General features: G+C 40.5%; 1 protein-coding gene across 1 annotated transcript in view; it reads right to left on the bottom strand.

Moving 5' to 3' along the window:
* LOC111264196 (uncharacterized) overlaps positions 1-9,502 on the bottom strand; it is a 149,833-nt gene extending 140,331 nt beyond the window's left edge. Inside the window, exon 1 of the mRNA XM_022839877.2 lies at positions 8,581-9,502. Within this exon, the coding sequence (XP_022695612.1) occupies positions 8,581-8,617 (37 nt within the window). The 5' untranslated portion in view covers positions 8,618-9,502. The remainder of the gene's footprint in view (positions 1-8,580) is intronic.
* Positions 9,503-16,512: the final 7,010 nt, after the last annotated feature.

The following is a 16,512-nucleotide window of genomic DNA, read 5'->3' on the forward strand; positions in this document are numbered from 1 at the left end:
ACGGATATTATGGCGGTAATGGACAAATAAACGCTCATGGGCAGACCGCCATACTGAGACTACGTCATTGAACTCTTATAAACGGATGGGATTGCTGGAGGAAAAGTAAACAGGGTACTAAATTCATTGATTCTCCTATCGCTGCGAAGAACTGACAGTATCGAAGTGCACTCCGTACAATTACCTGCCACTGTCTACAGACCTGCAACGTCTTCTTTCTCATTAATATTGATGATGCTTCTAGTGCTTCCCTTAAGCAGTACCGATTTTTCGAGAGCAGACTCAGCCTTTGTGTGTTTGCCTGACGCCGTTTACGTCGATTGCGCATGGTGCTAGCATCAGCAGTGCCCGTGACTCGAGAGCTAATTTAGGTCTGGCTTGTAAGCCAGAGAACCGTCAATATCGGCAATGGACACTCTCTTGCAGATTGAGCTTAGAAGCCCATTGGAAGCTTTCATACGTTCTGAGTTAAAGCTCTATGACCGTATCGAAATTATTACCGGACTGATAATTACGCCTACTGGGAAAAATAGGTGGGAAGTTCTTTTCAATCCCTCGCCTTTTTTTCATTGCCCATGACGTCCTTCTTTCGTGTATGTCTTCATATAACTGTTCCATTGTCACTATTACACTTCTATACTGACGAAGTATCATTGTGCATAGCTCGTTAACTGGCGCACAGACGGTCAAGCGCTGTTACGTTATCATCGGCATTAAGCCACGTTTGTTTCGACTGGTATATTCATGTACTAACCTAAATGGGTCAGCCAAGTCGAATCGACGTACGTACACTTTGCTTTAGTCTTGTAGCATAGTTAATGAGCGGGTAAATATACGCCCGGGTACGTTCATCCAAGGAACGACTGCTTACTGTGTTTGGCAGCCTGACAAACGTCAGTAGAACAACGAATGCGAACCGAGGACGGGCGAATTCACGGTAGGAAGGTGGCTGTTACCCCTCCCTTTTTGGTAAACGGATTAGGCTTCAATTTATCTGACGCACCACGGCCTGGAAGAAACAAGAGATGCACCAAATTCGAGTCGAACGCGTTCCCTGACGGAAAATTGTGGGCCATAGTTTGGGAGCTTCGTCATGAGCTGCCCTGGGGGCGTAGTGGGCAGTGGGCGGAGAAGAAGGCTAGGTAAACGACAGATTTGTTACTCCTCAGTTTGCATAGTACCGCTGTCCACTACGACCGCTCGCTGCTTCGATTGGGAACACGAATTGACGAGACACCAAAATAGATTGTTGTACCTGTGAAGCTAAATTAATGGTGTCATAAAAAGTAAATTAGGCTAACACATCCTCTATCCTATCATGTATACATTATATATATATATATTATACATTAGTTCTTTTTCGTATTGCTTTGAATAGGTTCGCAAAATATCCATAACCTAGGTAAAATATTGAGGAGCGCTACTTGCTCTCTGTTCTTCTTGATCTTTCTGTTTCGGCTATCGCTGTTCTTTACGACGATCGCACATTAGAAGCACCTTCAAATTATTATTAATGTCGCATTTTTTTTTTTCGGTAGGATGAAATTTTTTGTCAAGGGGTAAATAAAGTATTCGTTTTTCTATTGGCTAGATTACGAATAGTGAATAAGGCTTGTCTATAAGCGTATGTACGTTTTCAATTGTATAGCTGAGTTTGAGCTTACCCCACTGTCTAATTAATTCCTTAATCGCTAACGCTCAAGCAGCAATTCTGTTCCGTTCCATCTAGTGTTCATCTAGCCTATACGAGTACCACTGCATGAAGAGAGATCAATCACGGAGGCCTCTACAAGTAATTAGAATTTTACAGATGAGCTTAAATCGCTATTTTTTGGCAGACGTCCCGCCATCTACATGGCACTACGGGTATGAAGATCAACGCAGGTATGAAACATCTCTGCAAAACATACTTATCGAATAAGATACGCTGACGATTCGAAGAAGACTCTTAGATGTGTCGATTAGTCTATATTAGATCATCACCGAGCCGCTAGGAAACAAGCCAAACGGACTGGCAAGCAATATATAGACCGAAACTGGAATTGAAGAGGAACAAGCTACGTCAAAGGGAAGTGATGACAATAATAATACCGTAGGATTTTGCCGATCGCTATTTTTAGGCAAATATCGACAGCGGGTGAATTAGCAACAAAAAACTGTTGACTTTCGACAACAGCGCGTGGCCTATTCGTATCCAAAGGGCGACGCAGCGCTCGAACGATAGCATCACCCCTATCTCCAGGCAGCGTTTTCGAAAACTAAGCTTAGACGCCATTATATAGTGGCGCCATGTTGCCATCAATAATAACGCTGGACTTACCAGCGATTTACACCCGTGGCCCCATTCGTGATGATATTTTTATTACTAAAACTAGAACGACATGCGATTTATATATGCATATATGGCCAGCAATATAGTCGTGCCCAGCGATGAACTTCTTCACATATCAGGAGTACCAGTGACACCTCAATAAGAGCTAATCAGCGGCTAATACTGCGCAATTAATAAGATGAGCTACTTTTTCCACAAACGACCCCGTAACAACGTCCACTATAAATCGTCGCTTATTTTCAAGGATGAAAAACGTTTAGTCCATAGAAAGACGAAGATTTTCTAGCAGCGATGGTGACAAATCATTTCAGTTGAACGGTCACTTCGACATATATAGAATAATCAAAACGTAAGATAAGGTTTAAACCAAGATCATAGTCAAAGGGTAACTAGTCGACACGAACAGCCACTTTTATTTCTAACTCAAGGTCCATTTTTCCTAACCTTAATCTTACGTTTTACCCTACCGTAAAAATCTGTATTTATCCTCAGAAGACTAGAAGAAGCGACCTCAGCAGGCACCGATTGGACTGAACATTTTGCTAAGTAACAATGCGCTATTCAGCTCAATTCCTGTGTAAGGAGAAAGATGGTTTTGGCATTGCTTTATATTGCACGTTAGATTCTCATAAGAAGCAGACATGTTATCGGCGATGCGAGCGTACCTTTTTTCATTTAAAGAGGAAGGAGTACTGGGGTTGCTCGAAGCTGAAGCTAGATCTGTTGTCATGTTATCAAATGATCATCACAATACTAATAGGATGAATGAAGTTTCTATATAGTCTCGTATTATTCATATTACTTCGGTAATAATTTTATGCAAAAACGAGAACGAGCAGGTTTTCAGTGATGGTACTTTAAGAACCCAATTTAGTCCTGTGGAGTCCGAAGACCATGCAATTTAATTTCTATTTCCCCGTAATCTAATTCTATAACAGTTATACTGTTTTTATCTATCATCTTACTCATCTACCTCATCCGTCAGTAAAGATTATCGGTTTATGTGAATAGATAGATAAGTTTGTAGGTAATAGTTACGATCATTGTAATACGCTTTCCTTCTATAACGACAGTCGGCTTGATTCTGAGGAAGTGTGTCATTCCATGGAATCTTCCTCGCCGGAACTTGAATAATAGGTAAACAAAACTATTAGTGAAATGGCTGGGTGAGCAGATAACTTGCCAAATAACTTACCGATACAGATCGTTTTATCTATTATCTAAGTTTACTAAGTAAGTTACATGCAAACATTATTCGAATGTAAAAAGATTTGACATTTAATCCCGCCATAGCATTATATGTTTTACCATAATGTATACATGGGTGATTCGCATATGTGGGACACTTCAGGGTATTCACTTGCCTCAATGGCTGAATAAGAAAATAAGATTTAATCCTCATCTATCATTTTAACTATACGGAAGATATAATGCCGATCAATTGGCAAACACAAGACAAACGGTATCATCGGTAAACGCTACCAAGCGCCACTGAATACATATCTGTCATTATCTATCCTGTCTTTTATTTCGCTGTAATACCTTCCTTTACCCTACCATAACGGTCGTGCACGGTATACAAATCTACACATCATGCCCAGATATGCATATCTACAAAAAGTAGAAATGGACATTGGAACCGAGTCTCAGCAAGAACGATGTCCTATAATTTTAGACTCGTACAATCATTTTAGTTATGTAAATGTCCCTTGCGAGCTTCTGGCCTAGAGCAGCGAATCTACATACAGACGCTTTAAGTTACACATGAACAATATACCGTTAATGATATAATTCGGCGTTATCTGCTGCAATGTCCCAGCCGGAATAGATAACTAACGCCGGCCAAGTTAATCATTCGGCTAGTGAACTGTTAGGTAACTCCCTATGTCAGTTTCGCGTTAGGAGATTTCATTGGCCATATCCCACCTAAGCGATACTTACTGAATAAGTTAATGGATGCTCTAATAATGAAAATTGAATGGAAAAATCGGAATGAGCAAGAATCTAGCTCGGAACGCTCGAGTCGTAACGTAAAAAAGTGTTGAAACAACAAGCATATAGATGACTCGAGAAATTCGCTCGACGTGGCGCCTAGGTGTGCTACAACAGAGACAGCATCGTTAAGCAACGATTATGCTCGTACTTAGTTAGGGACGCAAGTGTCGCAACGCGAAACATTGTGCTCTAGCGTTCTGTAGAATACGGAACTGTTTCAACACCCTGTTGTGCCATCATACGCTCCGGCGTATCTCAGCGACCCTATCAAAGGCCTCGACCTTGAAATGTCACTTAAAAAACGATAATACTGCGACTATTTTCATTCTCCACTATGCTACGAAACCGTCGAGCAAGCAGTTTCTGCTCAAAACAATCGGACAGAAAATAGATGAGCACAACGAATAAAAGTAATAGCCAAAGTCAACCATTTCCGATTTCTGACTAGCTAACTCCACAGGGGTCAAATATTGCATACATTGGCAATTGAAGGAAATAACCATTTGTTTTACGTCTTGAGCTACTAACGACGCAAAATAAAAAAAAATTACTACGGCTCAAAAGGCAGACAAGCACATCTCTGGTGGATTTGCTCGTAGGCAAACTAGTGTAATAGTTAATAACATCCGCGGAACTATTGAAAATTAACTCTGAGGAAAAAGTGATCAATATGTAACATTTAAGAATGGGGTACTATTGCTCCTCGTTCTAAGGGGAATGTCTGTTTTCGTTGCTGAACTTACCACTTTTTTTTTTCGAAATACTTCAAAGGACTTGAGAACCTTGGGTGGTTCGTGTTCGTCGCGTGTGTTCGTGACGCACGCAACAGTCAACATACAGTAAAACTTAGGCCACACGCCATATAAGGTTTATCGATCAAGCGTCAATACCTATTGTCAATGATAGTAAATAGAATAATTCGTTAGCAGATAAAATAGGATCGTCCGTTTTCCCCTCAGACAAGACACTGCTAACAGTGACCTCACTATACGATTATAGCTATGATTCAGTCTCCCCGGAACAACATCAAAAAGCAAGCAATAGCCGGCTGGCTATCGGAGATAATCGCTCTCAATTAAATTTTCACATTAACACTTCACCATTTCATTTAAGCTTCTTTTGCTTTTGTGGGGGCACCACTGACACCTCCACGAGTAGTGCCATCAACGGCAGCAGCAACGGATAAATGCCAAATTTTCTTAAGGATCCGTTGTTCTTTTTACAAAAGCATACGCCATTTTAAAAGACCAACGATGTATAACGCTGGCGCGCAATGCTCGAATAAACAGGAACTAAGTAACTCGCTGTATCTGTTTTTTTTTCTCGCGGCGCTTGTAACCAGTGGTGCTTCGAGCGACCTTAGTGCGGTTTCTTAGCTTTTCTCGCTTCCCCTCCTCCATATCCATTCGCTGAAATATCCCCAAGATATACCCTGAAATGATCTTAAACTTGTTGCAATGTTGTAGTCGTTAGGGTAATTTCTCTACTCATAACCATAGGGATAGTCGACAGAAACGGACGCTTAGCATCACCCTAACATCGCCTTTTTCGTTATTTCTCGTTTAGACTCACGCTTGCACTTCGAGAAAATGAATGTACGTTACACTTATCGAAACTACTTAAACTTGACATATTTAGGATATATACGTGTAACACCATGGAAATATATATATATATATATATATAACATTTCCTGTGCTATGTTAAATAGGAGGAAGCATACTGTTGGATCGATACATGTCAACTGACAATTAAGTGTTTTACCATTAAATTTATATGGTTTTAGATTCTCGTCTGTGAGATAATGGCGAAGTGAACATTCCTACTATCAGATTTTTGCAGTCCTTGGTACATAGTTGTTGGACTTCGGACGTTTCTATATTCGTGTAGGACGTACGTCTGGCTGGCGCATTGCAGTTTCAGCTCTCGATGACAGCAGCTGAGACAACTAGAACGCTAGGCTTCATTGAGCAACGCTGACGGTAGCGGCGGCGGCGACTACTTCTGCTATGGCTGATGCCTTCAACCTTAAGGCCACAAAATTTCTTCCTGTTCCTTTTTTTCTGTGTTCAATTTTGTGTGCTCAGCCTTTGTGGCTGTTGTAACTGTTAGCTTCTTCTGCCATGGTTGCCTCTAGCTAGCCATCTTTTTTTTTTGCTTGTTTTGAATAGATATAAACCAATTGTTATCAACAACGGAGACAGAGGCCTCCAACAGCGTTCAATTTGCTTTAGTCAACCATAATAAGAAGAACAAGGAATCCACTCTCAGAATCCCGTCCGTTTTCCATTTCGAGAATTTTCTCAGTAGCCGAACGTTGCTAGCTAGATTATAGAGAATATTAATATTGGAATTTAATTTAAATTAAAAACAAACAGTATGCTATCACTACCGACTGAAGGGTGATATAAAAGCAGTGTATCTACAATATTATATACTATAGTTCAGATTCTGACCTTTTTGTCCCTCTGGGGGTGACGGACGAAAAACGGGTAAATTATTTGGAAGACACTGAGATTCCTACATGTGAGGGGAACTGATACCTTTCAAATGTATGCTGGTTACGTTCATCGTCTGTAAGTGGAGGTAATATTTTAAGTTAAATAGATCGACGCGACGATAGACTAGTTATTCGCATACAGATCTACGTCATATATTGTATAATGCGCTTACGATAAGGGTAAATTTTTGTGTCGTTCATTGCCTAACCGAGAAATAATGAAGAGGTCCGGATCAAGCACGAACCACTACGTGCCGATCGCACCTCGGTACGGATAAGTACGTTTCATCGATTCCTGCAGATGTACATGGTTGGATCCCTTGCTGAGTAAACAATAATGACGTTTCATTCTTATAGCGAACGATATAAAATCTGCCTCTGCGCACGCTGGCGTTCATTAACTTCAGACCCCTGCTCCCTGTCATTGATCACCCCATAGACATTAATCCGCTGTAAGCTATACGCAGATACAATCTAGAATTATTCCCCGTTAACGTTCTTAGTTGTTGGCTTCTTTTTTTACCTGTTTCTGACTCGTGCGTGAACGTGCGGTGCATCGTGCAAGAACTACCACTCAGGTACGTTTAATCTTGGACACACCTCAATTACTGTGCTCTAGGCTAATTATATCGTGCACTTCCAATTATAGTAACAATATTTAACAAAAAAAATACTATAACACACTGTCATTTGACTCGCTTGAGTATGTTCGAAGGCTCGCCTTACCTATCACAGAAAAAAAACAATCATTCAATTTAGAAGCGGACAGAAAGCCATTTCAGTGAATTTGGCTTTTCACCCAGCGACTGGTGCCGTTGGTCAAACATGAATGATATATTCTACGCTAGAAAACAAATTAAAATATTTCTAGGCTTTTTGCCGACCTAATGTACATGATTGTCGGATCAACTAACTACGTACTGTTCTCTGAGCAATAGCTTCAGTAGAAGCAATAGACGCACGAAATAAAGCTGAACGTAAACACTTACCGTCCGTCACAGCACAACGTGCAACACAGTCGTTCTCACACCTGAGTTTCCTGACGTCTCTGAATAAAACACGATACGCCTTCGAAGGTACAGGCTGGATTGAGCGTCCAATTTAGCATAAGCAAGCAGGTCTCTTTTTCAATAGCCAATTTTCATAGGCTTCCTACTCAACAGCGACCATTTTCCATTTGTATCGGTGTCACGTCCATCCAAAACGCAGGCTAAGGACTATAAACGTCCTCCGAATACCTATTCGTTGCTTTGTTGTGTCATGTAACGTGGTAACGTTATTTAAATCGTTCTAAATAAACAACGATTGTCCAGCAACATTTCGACTGCTGTTGGCTATTTTCGATCAGGGCTCCTATCCTGAACCTAATGACATGTATGTCCCTGTCTGTTCCGTGAGCCCCATTTATTTCGCTCGGCCACTAACCCCGTAAATAAGATGATTGTCCTTATCTACAGAGCTTGCTAAATTTGCAAGATTTATAAGAGGTTTTTTAGGCAGGTCAGCAATCAGCAATGAAACTAGTCAACGGTCTCAACAGGTTTGTATTCTTCTACGGATTCTCTTTGAGTTTTGATAAGGCAAGATCGTTCTCTAGTGATAGATACATTCGCACCCTTTCATTGTGGATGATGTTCTAGGTATACTATTCCCCCGTTGAATCAAGTTCCACTATATGTTTCGTATAGTAAACTAGATAACACTGATTACGCTGTTCGTAACCTCATAATTTAGCTGTTACTGTTATTCTTACCTGAATTAGTACACATGGCAAACATTGCTGCCAACATGGTGACTCTACGTTAAACTTAATGATCGGTATCCTATACGAGTCCACTAGAGGTAGTCGTTTTCGCTTGATCAAGTGCGGCTTGCGTGAAGCGGCACAGTACAACTGTTTTATGATAATATTATCCTTATTGATGAACCTCAGCTCAGACCCACACTGGATTATTGAAATTGCAGCACCCAGTTTTCATCGCACAAACGTTGACAGCATAACTGAGCTCCGACTATCAATATCCCACGTATCGTTTACTTTAAGATCTTTATTTAGCTTCACAAAGCGTACGCTAATTGGTCCTGTCGGTGCTGGAGTCTTCTCCTTTAGTCCACTGGCCTGTATGGCGTGATTCGACACGTAACCGTCAATGTCGAAGATGCGCGTCCCGATTACGATACGAAATCGGAACTTGTTCGAAATTTGTTCGTGCGCGATTTGGAGAACATTTTTGGATGTGGCCGACGTTCAAATACAAAGATTTTACTTCTTGCTTGAATCATTGACTTTTAACACGTTCAAATAGCCTTAGCAAAACGATATCGTGTGCTACAATAAGGCTTTTCAGACGGCAGGAAGTCTACCCACGAAAGACGATCTGCAACAAGATCAACGTGCAACGGTCCAGGTCCGGGTTCCGACAGTGAAGTATGTAGAAACTGCATATACATATCGCGGTAGGTATAAATAACGCGGAGAACAGTGGAGCTTAGTTGTTTTGTTGACAAGTTTTATGCTATACATAACTTCGTAGTGCGGCGTAGTCAGCGGAGCGGTCACCTTTTTCACAAAATCTAACGATCTATGAGTTTAAGGGTTCCTCACAAGTAAAACTGCGGCGTTATTTTCACCTGTAGGCTGACGATTCATTCGCGCGACTTTGAACAAAAACTGGCTACGCAGAACACCGATTACTGCGTCGCCATAAGCTACCAATCATGTGTGGAGAGATAGACACGAAGTGGCGAGGGCATTTGAGAGAGGGTGGCTACTTGTCGGCTTACTGGTAGACGCCACCAGCGAAAGCCAGTAAATGGGGATACTGGACGTAATCTTTCCAACTCCAGAGGACATATAATAGTACGATTTGAAAATGTGGACCTTGCCTTGGCCTGCGACAATTCTATATATAAATTGACCACCGCAATTGATCGGACTAACTTCACGAACGAGTAGCAGCTTAAATAAATATATATGTGTATGTATATATATATATATATGGAGTGATTTATGCAAAAACGAAAGGCTTGAGGTATACATGATAATAAGGTTTATACCTACACAAGCGTGCTTATGCCCACTTACGGAATCTGAATGTGGGCCATTTATGGAACGCATTATCGATAATGCAGAGCTGGAACCGAGCAAGCCACATAAACGAAACATATTGTAATTCAATAGAAAAGTCTTGGCTATACATATCACACGTTTGACTAATGCATTTTATAAAATATCCGCACTTATTATCCATTCGTCAACTGTTTATCTGATTTTTATATAGCCTTCCTCAGTGTCAAACACAACTGTAAAATCTTTAAGGCACAACGATCACTCGGGTGCCCTGCATGTCCTAGATTCCCGTATTGACGCCGGTACGTATTTGTTCGTTAGGTCATCGTGTGTATCATAATAATAATCATAACCGGCTGATCGTTGAGAGGCGACAAAGTTCTAGGTTTATATTGGGGCGCTAGATAACCTACCCAGCCATGCGGAGCGCGCTACTACGCAGTCTTTTTTGTGGAATCATATTGTTGTTACGCCGAAGTAAATATAGGAAAGCTTGTCTGTTCGAAAGGGAACGAGGGTCTCTAGCGGTAACTCAATAATTTTAATGCACTCGTGTATTTTTCGTTTTCAGTTGGTGGTTTCGCCGCATTTGACCTATGCTCCTGTCTAATGCTCCTAATCCTATATGCGGTGATCAGGTATGAATTTTTTGGCACTCACAAACTTGGACAGAGTAACCAGCAATACAAGACCCTGGAAAAGGATCAGCGAAGCGACTTGAATGTGATACGAAATGGCCCCTTGTAGGACGGGCACAGTCGGCAACGTTCAATAAAAGCTACTGTGATTTTATGTATAATACTATAATTGACAATCTGTCACCGTTCGACCTGTATTATAACGGGCAGCATGGCACGTGTCTGAAATCCGTATATCTTTGTTTAACTTACGTAGTTTGACAGACTTACGTAGTCCTGTCTTGCAGATAATTCGTTTTAAACATACATACGAAACGCAGTATTATCAAATTCACTTAGCAGTAAGCTATTATACAGGTGAACTGTCGTTCCGTCTCTACCAAATCACTAGCTACCATAACTAACGGTATGTTGAGCATTTACGTCAAAATGGGGCCGTGTATGATAGATTAGCGTAGATTAAAGGAAAAACGCCAAATTGACGGATATTAATTAATTAGCTGGACAGCGGATCTATATTTATCGTTCGGAACCAGATCTATTCATAATAGAATTAAGTGAGTGATAGTTTGGAGAGTTTTAGGGTGTTTTCGTTTTAAAGGTCATTAGTACAGGAGCCTAGAGTAGATTTAATATAAAATGCATCATTACCTTTAAAGTCTATCTACGAAACAATTCTGCGAAAGAGCTCCATTGACATCCTCCTAACGTTTAAGTGAGAGCACGTAACGCTTGACAACGGGGTTTCGGGTTTGATCCCTAGCTAAGATCAGTGATTTCTTCCAGATAACACATGGACCAACGTGACTATAGTTTCACTCTTCGCTCGGTATACTCTACATTTAAGCAATTGGCATTATTATTTAGTGGATGTTGGTGTGAACTCTTAGAAGATAAGAATAATCATTTACTAGTAGGTTTACTAGTTCTATGTTTGAACTAATAGATATCTTACAAAGGTAAAACGTTTTCATAAAGGGAATAAAGGTAATGAAATCGAATGCGTCTTTTCACTTTGGCAGTTTCTCCAAGCTTTGACAGATCTCTAAAGAGTTCCCTTAGGATTTTTAGGTATTTTTAACAGCTCGCGGATGGAGTACACTTTTTAAGCTAGCCCTTTCTGTGGAACGATGAATCATCCGGAACAAGGAAACACATGGTGTTATTTATTCGAAACTTAGTACGGGAACAGTAGAGCGTAATTCTTCAGATGGCAGTTTGTGGTCTACTATTTATTTCTGCTTACCCGTGCCCTCATAGCAGCTTGGTCTAATGTCTTTATGGAACAACCTAGTGATCGGTGTACAGGGTCTGGCACAATTTACGCTAGTGAAACGCAGACGCTACTGAGGTCCAGCGAAGTATTTGTGGGATTTAAGCCTATTGGAAGCCTACGTCTTACTAGTTTGCTCATGAATCCCTTAATTCGAACATGAGTTGCATGACCGTTAACTTGTCTAACAATTTCGTAAAGCTTTGTCTTTTACGCAGGAAATTTGCGCACTTCAACTTCAAGTGCTTGTACTACTGTAATACGCTCATTGAGATCAGCCTGAGCCTCATCTGTCGCTTCACTAATGCTAACTAAATTGCCCAAAAAGCATATTGAGATCAATCAGTATTGATTTGAGCCACAGACCTGCCCCAGCCAACAATATCAAAATCAATCTACATACGATAAAGGTACATAAGAGAAAAACGCTCTATTCGAAAAAAAAAAAATGAAGAGCGCTATTTAGCCGTTGAATCGCTTTCAATTGAAAAATATCGAGCTTTTGCCTTATTCACCACGTAAGTTGAGCAAGGGGAGAATTTTTTCTTGATATGTAATTGTTATTATAGTGTTTTCTGGTCAGGTAAGGCGTACACGCGGAAACCCCAAAAATAATTAAAGATATTTTCAAAGTAGGCGGCATCTATGACTGGTGCTTTGACAGTTTGAAAAGAGTCACTTGACATCCAAAGGATTTATTCTCATGTTATGTTTACTGCATTTTCCTACCCTGTTTGATTAACTGTTAGATAATGTAGATTCTCAAAGTTCCAACTAGCTTTCCCCTATATATATATATATATATATATAGGGGAAAGTACGGGTAGTTGTTGCCTGCGCGCTTTTATCACTATGGCTGGTAAATACATTACGCTTTGCTCAGTTGACCACAATTGGGCCAAGTTCTATAGATTGTCTCTATCTCCAAGTTTAGACCGACTTATTTAGCGAACGCAACGGCTGGTTTCAGACTCAAAAAATGTATTGCTTGCCGGCATCAGTTATTATTTATAAAAGTAGCAGTTAAAATGATCTTTGCTGCGATTTAGACTATTTTTTTTTTTGATAGGATTATATGTTGACACGGAAACGCAATTAGTCTAACTGCCTGAATCTGCGTTGTGAGATAGATGCTTTTATTTGCTTGCCAGAAAACACTAAGATAATTTGGAAATTTAAAGCTCTGATCGGCCTCGCACCTCGAAGTTATGATTTTGCAACATATGCGTGCGTGTATGGAGAAGGTGGGAAGCGACGTTTTTCGAAATAGTGAAGCGTCCAATGTCTTGCTCAGTGCCTTCTGCAAGCGTTCCTCTGCAGCAAACGACGTCTACGTACACACCTTGATAAAGCTCAAGGACATAGCTTCCGGCAGCAACTAAACAGCAGGTGTGTTCAACTGCTGACTATTGAAAAATCTACCTAGTCTTCGAAAAAGCAATTTTGCAAACAAATCAGGGCCTCAAACGATTCCAGCGAATCTCTAAAGGATTGAGCAGTACTCATCAAGTAGAAGCTAGTAAAATGTAGGTCCACGGTCCATGACGAGCTGAAAACATTACTGGACGAGCATAAGCGCATTTCGTTTCGTGACGTGATGTCTGACGACAGTATAAGCCGTAACATTCCAAAAAGTCAAGTGACCGGTAAAGAAAATTTGAGAGAAGGACAGGCACGTATCGAGAGAGGCAGGGAGCGTAGCTTTGTGTTGGTGTAAAGTACGATCTATAAATTGTTAGATGGTTCAGTACAACGATGATAGTCTTCTTTGGCTTCGAACCCTAGGATCGTCTCCTCTTCAAACGTTACGGTAGCATCGAGTGTAGGGATGTCGTTCTGGCAAAAGTAAAGGATTAGCAATATGATCAAGAGACAGCTCACGATATTGAACGCAATTCGTGCACTTACCAAGAAGGCAACTGAACTTCAAATGATGCTCGGAAGGGCTCTACCGACATTATGATTTAGTGATCTAACGGTTCCTCCAATTTCTCATGACCATATAGGTTTTGTGTCATTCCCATAATGCTAGCCGTGCCCAAATGGCCAATGGGCTATAAGACCTCAAATGCGATGTAACGGCTGTCTCACAGTACTCACGTCCAAAAGTTCCCTTGCCCATCTTCGAAATGTGTTTTCACGCTAATGCTATGTGCAAGTTACCGTTGTTGAGTAGCTCAAACGTTTCCACGCACCGGACTATGTACCGTCACTCGAATCATAGAAATTACCTTGTCCGAACTGAATGTTCATAGAATCTGTGGAGTTTATATCACCCAAGGACGTCCATCGAAAGGCTGTTTACACACCCTACAGCGTAAATTCTCATTACTACGAGCATTTTTTTTAGCACTTTGTGTACCACTGTGAAAACGCTTGCCTTTTCCTCTGTTAGTCTATAGTTCCTCCTCTGGGAGTCGTCAATCCTGACAAGCCATTACAAGCCATATGTTTAAGCCAGTTAAACTCGAGCTAACAATATACGAAACTGTCTCAATAAATCCTAATCGAACCGAAGATGATGTCGTCGTTTCTCTATTGTCGTTTATCTCCTACCGGACACCCGTTACCGATACACGGTGCCTTTGAGGTCTTGGCACGACCTTGAACCTTGGCGTAGATATGCATGCCGATATGGTATGAAGGGGTCTGCCGAATATGGCTTCTTGAAACGGGGTAGGAAACCCAATTCATGCATCGCAGTACATCCATACGCGCTCGTTTAAAACCATACTTTGTAGTCTAAGTCGTAGGTGGTTAGCTTATAGGGAGCATACACATAAATAACTTGTTCTATCGACATTTATTCATGATTAGATGTAAGTGAAAATTATTAAATTGATTTGTGTATGCAAAAAAGGGGTAACTCTATTCGATATGGGTAAATATTATGGGATATGGGATATTGTATATATGTCATATCTCAGCAGAAATTTAAGCTTGAATATGGGTGTGTATTGACTGATTGGTTCGCTTGTTTAATATATTTTACCCATAATCATTAGGCAATTAATCATTGATGAACGAACAAATGCTTTTGATGAATAAGCAGAAAAGAAAAAATCGTCGTTATTGGTAGGATGTGGCCTATCGGACCCAGCAGCAGGAAAACGGCTTCATTGATTCATCATATTAACCAATAATCAAAAAAAGGTACTAAATCTATTATACCTGTGGATAAACGGTGATCTTGATGGCGATGAGCGTCGTACGGCAGACTCTGTTGCTCTAATCACACGTTAATGTTACCAAAGGACATATGGAAAATCGAAGTAATGTTATTAAGAACCACTTCCAGCGCACTACGTAGGCGGGCTCGTAGAAAATTATCATGTGTACTATCTAAGCCTAGAATATATTCGTTGATAGCTTCTACTTGCGAAGTGTATAATACTCCTTTAGAGAAAAATACTATCTAACCAAGAAATACGATGACGATTAGTATCGTACCAAGCAACGCTTCCATGCTGCAAATATGAAAATCCTAGATATCTTTTTGAGGTTGTTTATCAATATAATTGTTCTTACAGATCAAGCACACTGATTAGAGACAGTGCACGCTAACTAAAAACGTGAATACATACTAATGCTATTTTACGTCAAGCCTACTAAAGTTACCGAAACAGCAGGTGTAGACAATTGCCAACGTTCGATACATTTATGTTTAAAGGAAAAGCCGCCTTTCTTCCGGCTGTTGACAAAAGCAGATCAGTTTGGTAAGGAGCAGGCATTGAAATCAACATGAGGTTACACTTACCAACGAATATCGTGTCGATGCTAAAATAGTGCCAGTGAAGTTGAAGTTTCGATAGAATGACGGAATAACATTTGAGCTTGTAGCAGTTAGTTACCACCGTTCATTTTCGTATTGCATCAATAATCAAAGCCGTTGGTTGTCTGTTTGACTCTCTCTTGTAGCTCAAAGTCAATATGCAATACGGATGGCTCTCCGTTCCGTGTGGCTATAGATCGGTTTATGTCAGACCGCTCGGTGCGTATTGATGGGTCAGCAGTCGGCGTGCAACCACGATTCGACCCTCCTGCCTAGACTCTCCGCTTTCTAACTTTATTCTACGCTAATCAGTATTTATTTTTTTCAAAACACTCAACAATACCCCTCACTCGGCTACCCTTTGCTTCACGATACGGTTTTAGATGCGTTGATAATGTGTGCCAATAGATAAGCGTATGTGAGAATGAAGTAACGATAACTGTTTCTTTTCAATTTGCTATTGGAAACATACTTGTATCAGACAGGTAGCATTGTTTCATAGCCCTTACGCAGGATTCTAGGCATGGAAAACTTCTCGCACTTGCAACTATACGCCACGATGCCGTGCAAAAAAGCCAGCCATTGTTATTTTTTGCGTTAGCATTAGAATAGGCTTTTTTTTTTCTATTATTTCTCACATTTATTGCAATAACAAATATATCTCTTACGCTACCGGTTCAGGGCCAACCGACTACAGGATCAACATTAGCAGCTCGTCGAGTAGAAGGATAAGTTTTGACGAAGTAAAACTCTTTTAAAACGTCTTACGTTAACATTTACCAATTCACTACGATATATACATATAATCTAACGCAAAAAAGAATTACAGCGGCTCAATTTAGCGAGTACGCGCTTTCTCTCAGTTCATATACAATATGATAGGTAACAGTAAAGCAGAAATCTTTCGCGTATGGCTTGTCTATTCTACCACA

Source organism: Varroa jacobsoni, unplaced genomic scaffold (assembly GCF_002532875.2).
Source record: "Varroa jacobsoni isolate VJ856 unplaced genomic scaffold, vjacob_1.0 scaffold_831, whole genome shotgun sequence".
NCBI lineage: Eukaryota > Metazoa > Arthropoda > Arachnida > Mesostigmata > Varroidae > Varroa > Varroa jacobsoni.